At 37.4% G+C, this 21,782-nt stretch overlaps 1 protein-coding gene across 3 annotated transcripts in view; it reads right to left on the reverse strand.

Moving 5' to 3' along the window:
* Positions 1–5,093: 5,093 nt before the first annotated feature.
* The window catches only part of LOC145996207 (uncharacterized), a 258,493-nt gene continuing 241,804 nt past the window's right edge, over positions 5,094–21,782 (reverse strand). For 2 of the 3 annotated variants that reach the window (XM_083132625.1, XM_083132624.1), the window contains exons 17-22: positions 18,292–18,447; positions 15,687–15,846; positions 13,918–14,465; positions 11,878–12,078; positions 9,565–9,723; positions 5,094–6,779 (exon numbers count right to left, since the gene is read on the reverse strand). In XM_083132625.1, the coding sequence (XP_082988751.1) occupies positions 6,651–6,779; positions 9,565–9,723; positions 11,878–12,078; positions 13,918–14,465; positions 15,687–15,846; positions 18,292–18,447 (1,353 nt within the window). In that variant the 3' untranslated portion in view covers positions 5,094–6,650. The remainder of the gene's footprint in view (positions 6,780–9,564; positions 9,724–11,877; positions 12,079–13,917; positions 14,466–15,686; positions 15,847–18,291; positions 18,448–21,782) is intronic. The other variant, XM_083132626.1, reaches the window with a different exon arrangement.

A 21,782-nucleotide genomic window follows, 5' to 3' on the forward strand; every position in this document is an offset into this window, starting at 1 on the left:
GTGGGTGAAAACCTGGTTGTCTGCGATTTCTGGCAACGCAAGCCTAATCATTTTGACTTGTCGCCAGAAATATTTGTGCACTGATCTGTGCTGGGATGGGTTGTACCTTTCGTTGAGAGCCTTCGCAAGGGAAGAAGCTCTCCACCCATCCCCTTGGAAATATGAGAGGAACTGCCTTTTGAAATCCGAGTAGGACTTGAACTTTCGTTCGTTCCTCTCGTACCACTGCCCTGCCTCGTCCCGTAGACAGAACGAGATTATTTGGAGGGCATCCGCCAAATCTACCTCCAGGAGAGTGAGATCTCTCTCAAACTCCTGCACAAAATCGGAGGCCAGCCTGTTCCCCTGCCCGTTAAAGGTTGGGAGCTGTTTGAGATCAGCAAACCTAACCCTAGGTTTGCTCTTGTTCCTCCTCCGGTTCTTCCTCTTCCTCTGGCTGCGGATTTCGGCGTCCGAGCTTTCGGAGTTGGACTCCGGGGAGTTACCAAGTGGGTGGTACTTGCTAGGGGGAGACACATAGCCGCTACTCTGGTCAGAGCTTTCGTAACCCTTAGGTCGTCGTTTGGCTTTGTACAAGGCCTGGTGGACAGACACATTCCGTGCAGGTGAGACGGGCATGGTGGCTGACATAAGTGGAAGGGCGGACTGAGTTATTCGTCTCTCCATCCCTTCCAGGCAAGCAAGAATCCTCATCAGGCTTGCATCGTCAGACCTTTGTTCTGCTGGCAGCTGCTCCTCACCAACCCTTTGTTGTGAGGAGGTGCGCTGCTCAGTGACTTGGCCCTCGGAAATGCATTCATGCGATCTGCGGCCCTCCGCCTGACAGTTCAGCATTTCCTTCCTCACTTGCTCGAGAACCCTGTTCTCGATCGTGACCATGTGGTCACTGCAAGTGAGCTCTCTGCAAATGTTTTCTAGGGCATCTAACCTCCCTAGAATCTGAGCTGTGGTGGTCTGATTGTCACCGCCTTGCACTTCGCCAACGAGTTCCCTCAGTTGCGAAATCTGGCCTGACACTTGTGTAAAATCCCTTTCTAACCTTAACTCTAAGTCATTACATTGGATCTCTATCTGATTTATTCTATTGGTATTGGACGCTACTTGCTTTGTTAACAATTCTGAGGTCTTCGTGGTGGCATTGTGGATGGAGTCCAGTCTGGCCTGGAATTCCGTCCTTACGGCTTCAAGTTTCCTATTTACTTCCGCCGATGCCTTGGCAAATTCCCTACCCTGAGCATCAATTTTCTGACCCTGCGCTTCAAGTTTCTGACCCTGTGCATCAAGTTTCTGACCCTGTGCATCAAGTTTCTGACCCTGTGCATCAAGTTTCTGACCCTGTGCCTCAAGTTTCGCATCAAGTTTCTGACCCTGTGCCTCAAGCTTCTGACTAACATTTTCAGAGACTTTCGCTTGCTCCTGGAGCATTGCTACAATGAGGTCGAGTTGGGGGTTATTAATGGTACTTGCACTACCGTTGGGTGGGAACCCACGACCTGCTGGGCGTTCCAACGACCTTGATCTGGTATTCATATTTGGGGAGTGCCGGTGCTGAGTCTCATAATCTTGCGATCCGCGAGAGACAAAAAGACAGACGATAGATTCGGGAGTCGAATGGCTTCGTCTACGCGGCTGGTCCAGGGATACGTGCCTCCAGGTTACGTTGCCGAATAATAGGATAGGTGAACCTAACCTACTCACCCACTTTGGGCTTGATTGAACCTACGAAACTACCTGGCTATGCAACCTGGACGCACCTATCCCCGTGCAACTCTACGCTGTCCTCCAGTGACCATTAACATGGAGGATGTCCCCAGTAGACCAGCATCCATTCCGCGGAATGATTGCTGGTTTATCGTAAGGACTTTCAGCCTATTTATTCCGGAGCGAGCAGCACGCTTCCCGGGCTTGTCAGCCCAAATATGAATTAACAAATCAAGATGTTGGAAAGACACATTTAATATTCTGGGAATTATCACATTTACTTATATACAAGCACTGCACAAACTTATAAGATTGTTTTTACAATTGGAACCAACAAAATGGGTAACAAAAGCATTGTACTTACATCTTCTGCTTCCACCTCATCACACATGGGCCTTGAAACAAACACTTTTCACTCCAACTATAAATGGGGAGATTTTCTGTGAATTTACACTAAAAATATAGCGGTATCTTAAGACATATGGGTATTGTCTTGCAAATGAACTGTTTCAGGGAGCTATATCACAAAGGATGTGCCGATTAATTATGGATGTCTTTGGATACAAAGCATCATGGTTTCCTGAAGGCTCATTGTCCTCACCATGTGGTTTTGAGAATTTCAGAATTTTCATGGATATTGGTTCCATGCACTTTAAGGCACTTCAAGTGCTGTAATTCGTCCATATTATACACTACAGGACTATTCCCAAGCACTTATTAGATATTTCACATGTTGGAATACAATGGTGACTCCATTGTCCTCTCTCCACTGGCCTACTCTGGCCCAAAACTTGGAGCGATGTTAACTGTACCAACTGTTAGCAAGAAGTGAAATCAAGATGGCTTCCTCTCATGTTAAAAGCTATCTCAGTTGTATTGTCTGGTAGCCACGCCCATGAGGCCATCTGATTGGTCCACAGCACCTTGGGTTACTTGCCTTTATCTAGTACCTACAGACATCCACTAGATGGCAGTCTATCTGTGCTGCATCAAGTTGATAATCCACAGTTCTTTTAAATTCGCTCTCATATTTGTAGCTTGAATATAGTTTCGAAGATATAGCAACATTAAAAATTAATGAATTGTTCACAATTTATAATTTTCATGGGAGGGGAGTAATCACAATATTCAACTTTACAAAAAAAATCAATTTTTTTTTAGTTTCTGGGATATTGGCAATTCCTTTTACACATTGTTTATTGTCTTCTGAAGATAGACTGAGCTAATTTATGTTATTAGAAGGTTTTTCTATCAATCCACCAAATTTTGTCACATCAGTAGTTTCTGGGATTATAGTTGACACAGATAGACATGACCCATTGCACAGAGTACTTCTTTTCCATCCTGGATTGTTGTACTTTGTGGCCCCTTCTTTGGTAATATGAGGAGTGGAAACTAGTCAAACGGACCATTTTACGGACTTAACTGTACGGTCTATTGATAAATTAAAATTTTAAAAGAAAAACTGGGATTTCATCAAAAAAAATATGTGATGTGCATTGTACATCCCTATAGCTAGCCTTAGTGCATTTTTAATCATGCTATTTTTATATTATATATTGTCTTTGATCAAAATAACACTATATATCCCCCAATTAGCAGCAATAAAAAAATTACAAATTTTAGGCATGAAAAAAATACAGACTTTCCTGACCATTTTCAACCCGTTAGTAGAGAACATTGATTCTCCTAATTATTATTATTTTGTTCTTGTGAACTGAAGTAATCCTTTTAATATTTTCTTAAATTAAGAATAAATAATATAAGTGGTTAGTTTTGGCTTTCCTCAATGGTTGTGGCTCAAACACCTTTCTTAAACATAATATTTCCACTGTGTTTAATTTTACGTTCTTCGACTTTACATTTTCTCACGTTATACATTCAATCGTGATGGTCCCAACACAGCAAATTGCTATAAAATTTTCCTTGATTTTACATTTTCCCACATTTTAAGTTTTTTCAGCTTTGTCCCCTGAAAAATGTAAAACTCGAGGTTTCACTATTTATGTGCCACAAACATCACTACAGTGATGTTTAGTGAAGTAAGTGAAAACTAACCATTTATACAGAGTGGTGCAAAAGTAGGTTAAAAGTTTTTGTCTACTTGGCATGTCAACTGTCAATCTACTTTTGCACCACCCTGTATCCTGTATTATTTTAATTCTTGCTAATTTTGGCACAAGGTATAAGCTCTACTTATATACTTAAACTTTCCTAAGTGTTCACACAAACACTTTTCCACAAGGAAATAATATGAAACAGGGTCCTTACAAGTGGTTTGTGTTTCGAAATTTCTTTATTTTTCCTCTTGTTTTAACACATTTCATGTACCTATTTTAAGCCAATGGAAAACCCAAAGGTGATTCTGGAAAAAGGGCTGAAATGCTGAAAGAAATTTCAGAACAGGATTTGCTTGTAACTACCCTATTTCATTTTCTTATTGAAGTAATTGAAACTCAATCACAGGCTGCCCCAGTTCTATGTTTGTGGTTCATTGAAATTTTCTCCCCAGAAAGTACTTTCCGATCGTCACTTATCACATCTGTAGATCTTTTGTTTGTTTCCTTGTTAACATCTTGTCATGTTTATATTTGAAGGGATCGGGTGTAAAACATGGTGACATTTCGCTCATTTCTGAGTTCATTAAGAGAAAAGGTTATTAGAAGCTATACTGTAGATAAATTGTTTTCATGCTGTGTTTACCAATTTCAGAAGGCTTCGCCGAGTCCAATGAAAATTGTATGACATGGAAATTTCACTTGAAAATTGAAGGATGGTACATTTTACTTTGTAACTAAAAAAATACTAAAATGTCACTTAACATGTTTTATACCCGAGCCCTTCATTTACCTTTCTCGTTTTTACCTAAAACCATTTTGACTTGTTTTTGTCAATCTATTAGTTTCAGTGTAAAATTGCCATTGCAAGGACTGTATCTGAAACTTGGATTGAATAAATAAATAAATATACTTCTTGTCTACAAAACATGCTGGAAACTTTCTTGATTGACTGCTGCTCGAAGATAATGAATATCAAACACTACATGAATGATAATAAACACTACATGTTTACACACTTATAATTTTGATCCTGTTGGGATCTCTGTCGTGAAAAAATCATTACTACTTCTAAGTAATCTGTAACTGTATTCGTTTCTGATGAATAAGCACTGTTGAATGCTGTTGTATAACACAAATTCTTCTTTCCATCACATCACTAGCTTCCTCGCGAACTGTTAACTTTTTAGATACTGTACCAACAACAGTAACTTTTCAAACAAATGTTATTCCTTTTTTGCTTTCTTAATGAATGGCATCTTGTTTGGTGAAGGTACGCACAATTTATGTTATCAAGGAACAAAACAAATAACACAACAGTTTTATTTTTCCTTAACTGTTTTATTCATTCATCAAATAACTTAAATCACTGGACGATCTTTGATCAAATGAAATTCAGACAACTTAATGCAGAGAGATCACAGCCTAGGAGAGTCTCTGAATATTTACATTTTCTTTCTGCCTTCAGAACTGAGTTGGCTGCGAATTCAACACTTAAAGTAGTGTTCAAGTCACTTTGTACACATCAAAAAATAGATGACAATGTTTCACTCGCTTTACATAAAAGAAGTGAAAATAGAATCTGGGATGACTTTTGAGCAAACTGACATTGAAAACACTTTTTTTTAACGATTCTTAAAGAAACATTCTCACCATCAGGGTTATTTTTTCCACTATCATATACATATTATTTTATTTATTTCATTTTTTATTTTGAAACTGAAAAAAAAAATGTTCGGTGAGTTAAGGTTTTCTGTAAGTGGCTGCCTATCTACTTCTTTACAACAATACACCAAACCTTATATCCTCAAAGGTTTCTTGAGAATGCTTCTTTAAATGACAAATAAAATTTTCTTTTCCTTTTTTTGTTAAATCCCAAACTCCAAAGCTCGAAGTTTGAGCACATCGATGGTTGCCTTGTCCCAGGCTCAACTGAGGTAAGCTACTTGGCAGGAACCAACGAAATCCCAGCAGATGATGGGACGACCGGAGACAAAACAACCACCACCACAATACCTTACTTAAACGGTAGCACTACAACTAAAATCCTGACAGCATAAAACTCTTTTCTTTTTTGTATTTTTCTTTTTCATAAGGTAGTTAAAGGACAGCTGAATTACATTTTTTCACTCTGCTCACCGTAGCTAGTCAAAATTTACAATGACCATAATCTTATGTACAAAATATACAGGAGATGATAAAATGAAAACAATGATGATGTACGACGATGATGAAACAACAATTAAAAATGATAATGACCCCCCAACTGCTTTAATCATTTGCTATTTTACACTGGTAGAGTAACACGAAAACAGTTCATCGGTGAACCAGCCGTAGAGTCAAATGTTATGAAAGATGGAATATACAACAAGAATATACACATGAATGCAACATATTCGACACAAACAATGCTTCAGCTGGCATTTTTATATTTCGTGCTACAGAAACAATATTCACATCCATTTACATAGTAGAAAGTGTTACTGTGGAAACACTTATTCTGTACAGATTTTCTAGCGTTTATTTTCCACATTAACTTATTTCTCTCTCATTTTTTTTTGTTTGTTTTCTTTTATTTTTTGTTTTAGTTACGAACACTACGCACATTTAATAGACTGTATGCTCACATATCACAATTAACTTGATCCACAACAAACCAGCATATCTTAACCTCAGTGTCTCCATAATATTCGAAGGGTAGAAGGCTTTCAAGTTGGGAATTTGCGTCTTTTTCCAAAATCGGTAAATTCAAAGTGAATCATATTTGAGGTATGATAATTGACAATAATAATGTTTGCTTCACTATTCTGTCAAGTTGCATCACATGCCAACAACGACGTTGCACGGATTTAGGAACTTTTGATGACAACCCTTTGCGTGTCACTTGGGAGCTCAAACGGTGGCGATAATGATGAGGAGATGAGCAATGTCTGCTACTCGATGCAAGAGATCTGGGGCTATCCGAGCAAGGTTCTCGTTCGCGAAGTCGCAAGATGGAAAAATATGTACCACGTAAGCAGCCTGGAACAAGGAGAAAAAATTAGTGCACATGAATATCAGAAGTTCACTATAAACCATCACAATGTCAACCGGCTAGCTCAACTCAAAGACAAAGAAAAAGTCACACAAAAACTTCTCAAATAGGCACTAATAGAAGTGTGGTAAATATGTCAGAAATTTGAATCAAAAGCTTGTGTTTGGCAATAGGCAAATACACAAAATGCAAAGAAAACACAAAATGGGAAACATCAAAGAAGTTTTCAGAAGTCACTCCAAAGACTGTATGTAAATAGGACACAATGAAAATTGTTATGTTAGATGATAATCCCACTGTGAATTACACATTGACTAATTTCTCTGTCCTCTTGTTTCTCCTTTGGATTTTATATGTGCAAATTATTACTCAATATTTCCTACGTCTGAACTATTTAGATTGAAATATAACTTTAAACTGTATTAATTCATGCGATGTATGAAATCAGTCACGTTTACAAGTACGTTGTAGTTTGAAATGTCATATTTTTCATAATTTTATATTGTTTATATATTAATTTCTTGTTTACCAAATGTTTTGTGAACACTGTAGTTGCCTGTGTGTTTGAAATAAATAAGTATATAAACAATGCTTTTAATAACACACCTGCAATTATTGTTTCTGCAATGTTATTTTAATTTCCCTGCCAGCCATAAATAATTTGTAATGTTTACTACATAGAAATTTAAGTGAAAAATGCCAGCTTGACTAGGACTCTCACTCAGGTCTTTGGCATACTGTACAATTTCACATAGGTAAAACAGCATAAAAGAAGTGTTGAATGAGGATTCAGGTTAAGGGTTAAGGCAGTAAGTTTCACGGATATATCTTTAGTAACTCGCTTACGTCTTATAAATCATCTCCTCTTAATTCTGCAAATATTTAAAAGCAAAACTGATAAGAGTGATGTGAGTGTAACGCATTTTAATCCAACATATATAAAGCCCCGGTCCCACTACTCACTGACATAAATATTCTCCATGAAGAAAGCCCCAGAGGCAAAAAAAAGTGGTCCATTACGACCCCTCACAAAATTGTCTCAAAACAATGAGAAGAATCACGCCTTTTTTAAGGGTGAAAATGCCCTTTTTTAATGTCCTTAGCAACATCCATTTCCACAGGCTAAAATCCGAAATATTTTTTTATTATACCCTCCACATCATCAACAATGCAGATAATTCAATTCCAAACAACAGTGACATCTACATAGGAAGATTCAGTCAATAAGAAAATAGCTACAATGGCTGTCTTCATGAATTGTTTAGAGATGTAACAATATTTTTGTGTTTTCCATGTTTGTTGTTGGCCATGGAAACAGTCGTTGCTTGAGAACTTAAAAAAGGTTATTTTCAGCCTGAACACTACTGTGAGTAAGTGATACTTGAATTATTGCATTTCAGAATATGATCCTCAGAATTTATTACACAGGCAAGGTAGGAGTTTGTGGGGAACAATTTTAACAATTATTTTTCAATTATTTAAAAAATGTAAACATGAGAAAGGAAGTAAATATTGTTTTTCCCAATATGGTGCCACTGTTGAATTTGTTTATATTAAAAATCTTACTATTTTGGAATGGCCAGTATTTACCCAGTCTATTATTAACCGCTTGCCTTATTATCCTGCCAGGTGCACTTTTTATATTATCCTGAGTATAATCAGGCCAAACTACTTTTTCTTGTTCATTTTTTTTATTCCGTGCAAACTCGTGAGAGGCTCAGCCATGAAGTACAGTAAATGTCCACTTGGAAGCAGCACCTTAGTCAGCTTGATGCTTGGAATGAGAGTGAGAGTGAGAGTGAGAGATTGCAAAGGCAAGAAGATTGGTACATTACAACTGCCCAGATTGCAATGTCCCCTTATGTGGAGCTCCATGCTTCAGAATTCACCACACTGTTCCTATCTAATACATAATAATTTCAGAAAAGTAATTAGTAAGATTTTAAAAACGTATGTACAAAATTTAAAGGTTAGATATTATGTTTACATTTATTATTATGATAAAAATGTGTATCCTTCATTAGCCCGAGTATACTTGGGATAATAAAATTTGTTCATTATATATATACTTATATGTGTATACATAATGTTTATAAGTGAGTGAACTGAATTGTTTAAACTTTCATTTCATTAATTAGAGGCAGTACATTATATTATTTTTGTAAAAATAAGTTTCTTACATTATGTTCATGAAAAATGAACACAAGCATACAATACACAACAGATAAATGGGATTTTTAAAATTCCAAAATTTGGGACCGAATCTTAGAAATTAATTTGTAAGCAGTTAAGAAAATATACAAAAATATTTTGAGTATTTGAGCAATATTAGAGCATGTATACACAAAATGTTACGTTCTAAACTTTTGAAATAAGCAAATGTAATCGCTTGTTTCCCTTCCTTCAATACTCCATGCTGACAGTTTCGAAGGCATTATGGGCATTGAGGAACCCCATCTCTAGCATGAGAGTGCACAAGGCATGGCCAAAGGCTGCCAGCATTTATTTATTATTTGTAAACATTCTGAAAACAATTGTCAAAGTATTGGCATTGGTGTAGGTGTCAGTTAAAAGTCATATTGGCTTAGCCCTACTAATCGTATTTGACACATCTGTTTGCATGATTTACTGCATTTGCGTTAGAACTTCAGTAAGAAAAAGAAAAATCAACCTTGTATCCTAGCGACTAATGTTACTGCAACTACAGACCTCGAAAATTCTTCACCCTCTAATTTTCTGAGGAGTGAACAAGTATTTAATATAAAGACTCACTTGTTGTGATCCAGGAGCAGCGATGTTCACAATGCCTGCTGCCTGCTTCTGCTGCAAGTAGGTGATGAACCCATTCTGCAGATTGTTTGACTGCTGGAGGACATCCATGTGGTCCCTGCCACAAGGAAGGGCAAGTAGCATACAATGCTCGTTCTCCATCTGAAAGACAATATACATTAGCATATTTTACAAGTTAAAACATTTCAGATTATACACTATATAGAAGTTATTTATTTTCACTCGAAAAACAGCCAGCTTGTTGTGATTACCCCTTCATCATTCATCTTCATCGACTAGCCAAGGATGTCAAAAATGCAATGAATAATAGCAAAAATAAACAAAATAAAACAGAAAAATACAAATGCAAATTTAAACTTATAAACAAATTATGATTCAATACAGACCCTAACAAAACAAATAAATAAATATGAATGTAATCATTGTGGCAAAAATGAACCACTTTAAAATAATGGTATATTTCCAGTCAATATTCACGTGATGGATGAATATGTATTAATGGTGATAATGATATTCGCCTAAATGATTTGTTGTACTTATGCAGAAAGTAAATCAAGTTTTGACATCTGATATCGAGTGAATGCTCTGGGAAGACCTTGACATAAATGTCATGAGGAAGTTGCATTATTTTTAAAATATAAATATAAATAGCAAGTAGTTCTAAAAGTGTAAATTGTGCATGCATAAACTAATACAATTTTAGCTACCGACATTGTTAGTTAGTTAAAATAACAAAAAGAAAAAAAAAATATTGTGTTTCTATTAATTTCTATTCTTATTTTTGTTAAGAATATTTTCTGCCTCTTCTAACCTCACAATGATGAAAATGAATTATGATTAGACTAAATTGATAAGGAGATACTCACAAAGAAACCTCGCACCATAATTCACAAGATCACAAGTCCGGCACTCAAAACAACCTTGCCATCGAAATGGCATAGACATTATTATATCTGTGTCAATTTCAGTAAAATCACTTTTCTTTCAGTGAGGCTATTATATTGCCACATACATTATAAACACGTAATATCAAATTCCAGAAATTCTTCCACAATGGCACATTATTAGTTTTATTCACCCTTCACCTTGCTTCTTACCCTGGATTGTTCAATATGATTATTATGGCATACTATTTAATCCTGGTTCAACCAAGAAGTGGTTTTCACAACATGCTACAATGCCAGGGCTTCCAGGTTCGAAACCCAGCCTGGGCATGGGTGTTCTTTGTGAGTGTCTCTTCATCAATTTCATCATGTAACCACTCATCCTAATCTTTGCGATTAGCCAAAAGTGGCAGAAAGCGGAGTAATCCTTGCTCAGTTGTATTCCAAAGCTCAAATGTACTACAATATTAAAACTATCCATACACTGACAACCATCATTAGTGTCATCCTTGATTTTTTTTTCATAGCTATGAATATACAGGGTGAGCATAAAAGAAAGACAGTTTCAAAGTTTTACAGAAACGAGAGTTTTAATAACATGGCTGAAATACTTACATGGTAGAGTATGTCTTGAAGTTTACATGGCTAAGTTACAAATATTCTACAGGGTGTCCCACGAACGGCGCAACTGGGAATTAAGAGTGGCGTTACTTTGTAACCGAAACCTGTACATACATAAGTCATACACCAAATGTTAGCCCTGTCCAAGTAGATATTTTTAAACATAGAAACAACAAACGGGGTGCAGTGTTGTTCATGCAGTGTTGCCAAATGGAAGTGAAAGTGTAAATTTATTTTTCCACAAAGCATGGAAAATTGCATGTCAAACATTCCTACGGAATTTGGACGTTAATTTCCACCTTGGGTAGGTGGACTATTTCGCCATCTATAGTTCAGAGAAGAAAACCGATCGTTTTCGCATATAGCCAATCCTGAAATGCCTCGTAAAGGCGTACCGGTCCAGATGGGTGTTTTAAAAAAAATTATGAGGTACAGTGGCAACACTGGACATGGAAATACTGGAAACAGGAAAAAAAGAAAATGAAAATTATGGTGAAAAAAGTGCCAGGAGTAGGTATTTGTGACCCTTTTGTAACATGATAGATATCAATTGTATTCAAGCACACAGAAAGCCTTTTCCACCAGGCTGGTCATAATGCTCGAGTGATGTCAAGTGCTCACGTGATGATGACATCATGAAAACAACTGAATATTGGAGGTCGTAAACATCAAGACTTGCTCTATAAAATGGTACTAAATGCTTCCTGATAAAACAGTTTTCAATTTACAAAGCGTTTAATCTGTCTATTTGTTTTAGGCCCACCCTGTGGCCAAGGAAGGACCACCATACCTGCATCTTCCGTGCAACCCCTTCCAGCTGGGTCTGTTCCAGCCTCATTCGCTGAGCGATGCGCAGAGGTGGTGTGCTTCCATCAGAATTACACGGAAGGGAATCCCTTGCAACGTGGGGATTCCCAAACACGAAGTGCATTTGTACGGCTGCTTGGTCGTTCTTCAAGGCTAACAACCCCTGCCACATGACTGGGTACCTCTGCAATGAAGAAAAAGTGTTATACCATCTATTTTGCAGTTTCGTGCAGTCTTTTTTTTTCCCACATTCACTAGAACAATTGTTCCAAAGTGAATGCTGTGAAATGTTCCAAACTATTCTATCAATGATATGATTGTTCCCAATACGTATGTGCTTATTTTGTACTTTTCACATGTAAAATGTTTCTGAGAAATCTTGAATGCTTGCATAACTCGAACCAATCATTATTTCAAGGAATGTAGAACAATTTCATATGGGTAAATAAGATAAACATACATCATGTAAATTTGCCATTTTGAATTTTTGAATTTTTTTTATTTTTATTTTTATTTACAAGCAAGCCACTTTTGGTTACATTTCAAGATACCTCATGCTACCCTCTTTAGCTGCTCCCCCCCCACACACACATGTGCATAAAAACAAACCTGGAGAGATTAAATTATTCATAATTCAAAAATAGTTAAAACCATCCTTACTGTACTTTCCATCAATAAGAAACAAATTATTCACACTGCACATTATTTCGAATTTTATTTCTTATGTAATTAACACTTTCAAAAACATAGAAAATTGACACTTCTTTTTTTTTATTTCTGCAGATTAAATTAATATTCTTTAAGCTTGTTTATGACATGAACTAGGCTACTGTTGCTGCTTCATTGTCTCCCGATATATAAACAAATTAAGGTTGAGCCAATATCAGTGGTACCTGAAAGTATTTATTGACTGGATATTATTAACCAATACCGGACAATACTTTTTTCATGTTTTGGTGCTTCATGAGGTCCACAAAAATGCCATGCAACATTTTTGCGGAATCTAACTATCCTGAATATTATACAAAATACGAAATTTCCAATTATTTTCCACCAAGATAGTACGAAAAACTCACCCACTGATATAGATCAATATTTTGAACAACATCTAATTGTTACAGCATGGGCATCATCAGTTAAGGTGATCACACTTCCTGTATTATCCAGGATAGTCACTTTTTATTAAGTCTCTGTCTAGATTTTTTTAACGTAAAACGGAATTCCAAAATATCAGTTTTGTGACAATGACTTATCAGTATAGAATTACTGCAACAATAGACATTCTCTACTATTATTATGAACTATGGGTAGAAATTATTTCACATATCAATGTCAACAATCTGCCATATTCCAAATATCTTTAAGTATCTTGCTCCCGCTGAACGAGTGTTCTCGTACATGCTGGTTTGTTGACAAATACCAAAAATGCTCTTTCGGTAGAAACTTTGAAAGGTATGGTGATTAATGAAACATCCATTCATCAGCAAAATATCAATGAATGACTTGTAACTCTAAAGGACTCCTTGGTTGCAGGGCATATCACAAAATTATGTAAATTATTTACACAGTATTTATTTATTTATTCAATTAATTTTCAAACACATGTATTTATGATGAAACAATTTTTATATTAAAACGTGTAAATACGGAGAAACTAGTACTCACTTTTATCCGCGAAGCTGTTTTTTCTTTTTCGATTAATTTCAGTGGCCACTGCCACCATCCTCGTTGGAACTTGCTGTACTGTTCCAAAAAGGATTGTGGCTGTGGCCACTGAAATTAATCGAAAAAGAAAAAACAGCTTCGCGGATAAAAGTGAGTACTAGTTTCTCCATATTTATATACTACCGCGTCTCTCTTTTCCCAATTATGAAAACGTGTAAATTTTGTCATCCCATTATTACTTCAGGAATGTCCCGTATTCTTGTTAAAAAATCTGGTCATCTAAGTATCAGGTCAAAGTGCTATTGGCTCAGCCCTAAAACAAATCCCTGCATGTATAACGAAACTTCTTTTTTCTTACCTGTAGCAGCATAAGGAGAGAATCGGCCTGTGGTGGCACCTGACTAGCATGGGGCGGCGTCTGCACCTGCATCCTCGTGTGCTGCGAAGGAAGATGCGGAGGTGCCTCCGATCCTGGGATGGGATGAACCCTACTCCTCAGATGAGCAGGAGGAGGTCCGTGACGATATATGTCATCCCCGCGCGACAGCCTCCCCTCAACTTCGTACGAGTGCCGCGAGTGCGAGGGAATCATGTGCGGTGGAAGATTACGGGATACTTTCTCGTCCGGGTGAGATGCAGAGTATGCAGGGAGCGGGTGAGGGTGAGCGTGCGGATGGGACACGCGTGCTCCATGGGCATACACGGTGGCTACGAGCGGGGAGTCCGTGCTTCGGTCGTGCGTGGAATGGGGCGAGTGGAGGTGCGCTGCCGGAGGAGCCAGGCGAGCTCCGGCGCCGCCACTCGAGGGCCTGTGGAGTTCCAGAGGAGGGCTTCCAGCTTGAGCTTCTTCCGAATCAGGTTCCGACTTCAGGTCGATTCCCGACACGAGAGGAGACCTAACAGCACCTGCAACACATACACAACTCAGTTTAGTAACAACAAGTTTGTTAAACTTGAAAGAATTACATAAAGCACTAACCACAGTCAAGAAAAATTACATTTCTCTTCAAAGAGTCACATTACTAACTGATATGTGATAAAGAAATATTAAGACTTAAGTGGACCCTCCTTTATGGTTACGTAAGCCTGTTAAATTATTGCCAATATCTACACAACAGTAAAAGTAAACCACATGAAGATTCATGTAAATGCTCTACAAGGAATTCTAAACAGATGCGATTTTCAGAAAAATTCAGAATTTGGAATATGAAAGCAGTTTTTGGGAAGAAAATTTGAAAATGGCTTTGCAATTGATGTAGTAACAATGGCAATATTTTTAATACAGTTTTACATGATAGTACTGCTCCGGAAATAGTTTTGTCTTGTAAGAAAAATATGGATCAATGAAAACACAAACACTGAAGTCACTTTAATTTAAATGTAATATTCAAATTTTTTGGTTATTAGGAAAGACAATGTTCAAGAAATGCTTTAGTAACTGGCCTATATTATCAGTACAATAATAGTTATTACTATGTTAGGAAAAATAGCTAATTTCTTACAAAAATGTTTGGACCTAAAAGGGAGGAGGAGACAGGTGAGTGGAAGTTATATAATTTAGAACTGCATATTTTTTATTCATGTCCAGATATTATTAGAATAATTAAATCAAGAAGACGTAAGTGGTCAAGCCATGTGGCACATATAGAAGAGGATAGAAGAGTTTACAGGATTCCTGTTGGGAAACCTGATGGTAAGAGACCTGGAGGAACGAAGATGGAGAGATAGTTGAGATGGACCTAAAGGAAATCGGTAAGGATGGAAAAGATTGGATTGGTCTTGCTCAGGATAGGAACAGATGGAAGGCTTGTGCTGCTGCAGCCATAAACCTTTGGGTTTAAGAATGCTAGAGAGTAAGGAAGTATGTTAGGAAAAATGATTAAGGAAATTGTATAAAATCAGTCTGACTGGAAAGTCCCTGAAAATTTCAATTACGAAAAAATCACAAAAAGGACAATAAAATACTGGCTTTACTGACGATTTAAAAAAAAACTGAAACATTACAGACCAAGATGAAATGACTGACATTTACTGATATTACACCCCCCTATATTACTGCAGGTACCAGCTAATGAAATACGTATCAGATTTTAGTTCATAGATTATGAGTGAACACAGCATTCTTACCTGCAGTGAGATGGTATGGAATGTGTGCCTGTTGAGCTGCCATGGCCTCCTGTGCCTGAATGTACTGCTGGTACATGAGCGAGTGGACATAATGAGGCGGGGCCCCTGGTCGTAGGTGTGGGAAAGAGACATGTTGCCCTGGAACTCTCACAACATCCCCCTGAAACATTCAAAAGCAACACCTCAATACTTGCACGTGAAAACCATTACGTAACATTCATTCCACAATTACGACTTTAAACATAAATAGCAAAACATTACTTACGCTTCTGTATTTCAACATTGCTCTTTATGTTATCCTTTAAGAAAAAGAGCAATGTGGAAATACAACCTATTCACAGGATTTCTTCCAGGGAGGGGCAATTTCTTTTTCCATGGGGAGCTTTTCTCCCCATATCTCCCTCAAGAAACAATTCTTTCATTTGAAAATACTTACCGATTTATTTTTAACACACACTCCGAACAAGCGTTCTCGGGTTCATCATCAGGTATAACGTAAGCACTTGAAACGTTGGAAGCTAAGACCAATTTAACCTGGCTGCAACTCGAGAACACTTGTTCGAATCATGTCGCCAGGAAAGCTACAATTCCTAACACACACTTGTAATGGCTAATGAAAAATTATGATGGAAAAATAATGTTACGTAACACAATAACAACATTCATAATAATCATGCAGATCTTTCTAACCTAAAGAGTTGCGTGAGGTAAAAATGGTTACTAGCAAATGGCAGGATAACCTGCTCTATATTACTCACCACACTCCATAAAGAACATATATATTTGTTTTTTAACTCTGATGTGTGTTTTTAATATTACTTTGGGGTTTGATGATAATTGTAGACAATTTTATCATCAATACAAGAAACACTGTGAGGTTCTACCTAGTCATTCTTGGAGTGAAAAGTGCTCCATCAGTTCACAAAAAAGGAAGTGTGTAACAATATTTTGCTTCTTCTTTGTGGTACTTCCAAAGAGAAAAGAAAGAGCAATGTAAGAGAAAATGACTGAGAGGGAGAAGATAGACCACGAAGTTCCTGTCAGCATACCTGATAACTGCTCTTAACAGTTACCATACTTCTTGTACATTAAGCAAAAAAGGTTTGCTGAATGAAGAATTCCATTTGCAAATTTTAATTCCACTTGTTAAGTCAAGTAATATGGGCAATGGGTAGGATTTCCAAGTTGCTTTCAATCTCTAATAAAATTAAACTCCACGGGCTACAGTCCTTTGAGGACCTTCTTTTGCCAAGCAGCTTTTCAATGGGTAACAATGCATTGAGCCCAGTCACCACAGTTCTCTGCCTTTTGAGACCACAGTCATGTAACTATTGTCAACACCAAAATTTTGGAGCTCACACTGGGAACAGTTGAACTAAAGAAAAAAACCCAAGTGCTTGCCTACATGGAAGCTCATTCTAGGCCGATCCATTTTACGGTTCACACCACACTTATGCTCTATAAAACACTGCAGGAAAAGGCACCCTCCTTTCCACAGAACCACCACCCCCCCCTTTTCTTCTGCTATGATTATTGCAGGGGTCCCAGCCCCACACCCCCTATACGCCTTCATGGCGTGGTGCTATGCACAGGGGAACACTTTACCTTTTTTTTTTTTTTTTTAGGGGTCCCAGCCTGAGCATGGGTGTTCTTTTAGCATCTCCCTTCATCAATTTCATCATATCATCACTCATCCTCATCTTTGCAATTAGCCAAAAGTTGGAGAAGAGTGAAGTAGAATAAACCAAATCAATCAATTCTGCCATGAGCCACTCACAGATCAGATGACGACAGACTTCACACTGCTCGAACGCGACCGATGAAACCTCGTCCTTGCAGCCTCCCTCCTACACAATGCAACAGTATAGCTGCTCACTTTGTACTTCACATAATCCCTCCTTGTGCCAAAAATAGCAATCACGAGCAAAACTTTTCTTCAATGCACATACTGGTCAATATTTCAACCTTTCTACGCAAGGATACTTCTGTACACACTACAAAAAAATGCACTTGCGGCCCCTTCCAATTACGTATAACAACCTGGGGTGCCAATGCCTACCTACTGACAACTAGCCTCACTACCACCACAGATGGGAGATATAATCCAACCAGTTACGGGGGATGTGGTCAGCACAACGAACCCCCAGTCAATATTGTTGGTTTTCTATAACCGGGTTACGCTACTCATTCATAGCTTCCAAAATTCCTCACGATGGTGGGTGACCACCAGTCCCATACACAGACCGAAATCTATGGAGAAAGGTTGTCACGCTTCTCCCAGAAGACTAACCTGTTCGCATCCCATAGCCGGAGCCCAAAGCTTGCACCTTAGTGTGGGACTTCACTTATGTATGTTCATGCAATATTTGAAAACTTAAAAATTCTACATAAAAAAGCATTACCACAGATGCTTCACTACTTATTCAATACAATTTTTATTTCTTGAAAAAAATAAAATCACTACTGGGCTGTTGAAAACAACAAGCACCGTCATTAAATGTCCAAAAGAAATTCACTGTTATCGATCAACATCTAAACACAGACATACACAACAAAACCATGCTGACAGAGAAGCAACGACATTGCAGTGAGAAAGTGGCGTTACCTGGCTGCCGTGCTGGTGGGCAGGAGGGGGGATCTTGGAAGAGCCCTGCTGGTTGGACCCGCTCCCCTGCTGATCTTTGTGCTGAGATAAAATGTACGGAGGGCTCTGCAGCGGCTCGGCCATGGCCCCACCCGTCTGACCAGAGTGAGACAGGTGCTGCAAAGGGAATTGGCAGGATGGAGGTCACAGAGTCACAAATACTAACACTGCGATGCACCTACTCTACCAGTTCCAGAATTAAATGCTGTTTCATTTCTGAAGTTGTATTGGTAGTCTTGTGGTATTTCTGATATTATTACCTGAAGGATCAAGAGGGCGTCTACCAAATTAAGAAATTCAAAATTCTTGACCTTTATGTTGCTTTTCTTAACTTTTATTTATTTGACCCCTCTTTAGGTAAAGTTTGAAATTACCAATCAAGAAAATAAATATAAATTTAATGAAAACCCCCTACCAAAAGGCTGGTTAAGATGAAAACTGAAGCTGTATTTAACAAGACAATTTAACTTGCTTTATTTATTAATGCACCTGGACTGCATTTGGCAGCCTAGCGAGGTTCTGGTGTCTGAACTCACCACACCCTGAACAGTTTATGAATTGAAAAGCAAACTTTTTAAGAAACTGCCATATATTATTATGTCTGAACCAACTGATAATGGTCACACTTGTACTAACTTCAATAGCAATGGACTAGCATTTGTAGTGGAGTGGTTTGCATAGCTTGCTACAAAGTAACATATTGTGATGTGTGCAATAATGAAGAACTTTAAAAAGATCTAAGATCAATTACTTACGTGTGTCAGTACGATTTGTGAATCAAAACGTTTCAGAGGTCAACACTGGCTCCTTCTTCAGGTTAATGCATATTCTTAGGCACCAAACATGGTGTCACGTTAAGAAAGTGTTAGTTGAGGAGACAGGTTAAAGGTTATGGTAAAAAGACACTTACTGAAGAACCTGCATTGTAGCTATAAAAACCGTGAGACAGATGTGTGGACAGAATGACTGTTTTTATAGCTACAATGCAGGTTCTTCAGTAAGTGTTTTTTTACCATAACCTTTAACCTGTCTCCTCAACTAACACTTTCTTAACGTGACACCATGTTTGGTGCCTAAGAATATGCATTAACCTGAAGAAGGAGGCAGTGTTGACCTCTGAAACGTTTTGATTCACAAATCGTACTGACACACGTAAGTAATTGATCTTAGATCTTTTTAAAGTTCTTCATTACTTGAGGAGCGCTTAGTGTCAATCTTGGGTAACGAGTTCTTTGTATTCCTATTTGTTGCCTTTATAAGACCACTCACGTGATAGGCTACTCGGAGTGGAGCTGCAGTTTAAAGTGGCATTCGGAGCACTGTGTAATTTGCCTCCACCAGCGAACGAACCTAGGACCCATTTGTTTATAAGTAGACCTCGGATTTTTAGATTCTAAAAAGTGTGCTTTTAGGTACCTAAAATAGGCTCTGCAAATTCTAAAATAGGTTCTAAAAATCCTAAAATAGGCTCGAAACATCCTGAATTAGGTTCAAGAAAACTTAAAATAGTTCAAGATTTCTGAATACTGCTGATTAGGTAGTCACCGGCAATGAAAATGGGACACCTATATCCTGAAATGCGCACCACCTTGCATAACGTTATGTATGTTGCCTAACCCTACGGCGATGGCAGAACTTACCATTGGAAATTTTCTATTAAAATCCACTCTTCGCTGTATAGTTAGGCAACGTTTTTCACATTATCCACAGTCAAACTCAGCAATTTTGTCTGTGACGATCATCTTATATGCTGAAATGTTGCAAGGTATGAATGCCACAAAGCACCAAAGTGACGAGAAAGTATTGAAAAATCACCATGGACTTGGAGGAAGGAAAATTGACAGAGAATATGTTTCAACACGTTCGTCATTGAATTTTTTCGTGACTAAACAAAGCAAATACCTCTGTGTAACATAAAAATCCTGTAAAACCTTTTAAAATATATAAAAACCTAAAAAAGGCTTGATTTAGGCACATAAACCTAAAATAGGTTTTAACAAGCAAAATAGGTTTTTTTTAGCGAAACGCTGACATAACTTATTATTTCTTACATACCTGTAAGGGAAAAAATAGGTTAAAAACCTCAAATCCGAGGTGTAATTATAAGGCAACAGTGTTAGCATAGCACCACTGGGAAGGCTCCAAGTTTCTTTGCATTTGTGCCTTCAACTATTTCATCAAAACACGAGGGCTGAGCCGATCCTTGGAAATTGTAACAATGAAAAGTTGTTCAAACAAAAGTTTGCGTGTAAGTATTCCATTTCAATTATAAACATCAATTTACCAGTTTTAATCAGAATCCAAATCACTGAACCCCCTCCATAAATTGAACTTGGAACTTCGCGATCACAACAGAAAAAATAGGGAGAAATAACCACAAGTAATATTTTTTCTCTCATTTTTGTAAATGAATGAAATTCTGATTCTTCTCCATAGAACACAGAAAGAAAGGAAGAAAAAAAACAGAAAGAGAGATTTTTTTTCTTTTCCAGAATATTTACAAGAAAAAAGAAAATGTGTCAACATGACGACATAATTGTAGACAGCAAGAGTTACCAGAACAATCATAATGTAACGCTTCAGTACTTCTGCACCTGAATTCTTCAAAATGCATCTTCATTTATTATATGCAGCTAATCTCCTGTGCTGTAAAGAGCATTTTATTTTTTCTTGCATTGTACAATAATAAACGTCACTGAAATGTTTAAAAAAGGTTTTACTATTTTTCAAAACAACATGGTTGCTTCATCTCGTTTGAGAGGAGGTTTGCATTCAGTGGGAGATACTAGTCAACCGGACAATTCCTGTTTACTTTTGATGCATTGTCCCCAATATAGATGTCCAGGTGCAACTTTAGGAACATTACAAACACTTTTTTATGTGTTTTCTTCCTGCTGACTCTTTAATGTAGGAAAAGTATTAAAAAAAGAAGAAAAATCTTAGCATCGAACTAAGGGAACTTCTTAACTGCATGTTATGACATCTACATTGGCAGGATGTTGTGTAAAATTAATAATAACCTCAAAAGTCTTACATGTCTGGTGGCTAGGAATTATTACATCAACATTCTGCAACAAACATGTGTACCTTAAATAATGAAACACAATGCAAAGTTAAATCTTTTACCTATTCTCAATTTATCTTGAAGAAGATGCATACATGTACTGAAAAATATTAATATAAAAAGTCTTGTCTAATCTTCACAGACAGTACTTCCTTAAACTTGAAACCAATGGTTTATCAACTAGATGACTTTCTCACAGGATTACATGTCTATCTAAGAATAGATGGAATAAAGTTTCAATGGATACTCCACAGTGGGGCTTACTTTTTCTGTGACATTTTACAAGCTACAAGTTTTCAGTTCTATGGTGGCAGTGATCACTGAAATCAATGGAATGAGTTTAATGAACATAAAAACCTCTCTGAAATATTGCCTATGATTAACCATG

Source organism: Lepisma saccharinum, chromosome 12 (assembly GCF_977018435.1).
Source record: "Lepisma saccharinum chromosome 12, izLepSacc3.1, whole genome shotgun sequence".
In the NCBI taxonomy this organism is placed as follows: Eukaryota; Metazoa; Arthropoda; class Insecta; order Zygentoma; family Lepismatidae; genus Lepisma; species Lepisma saccharinum.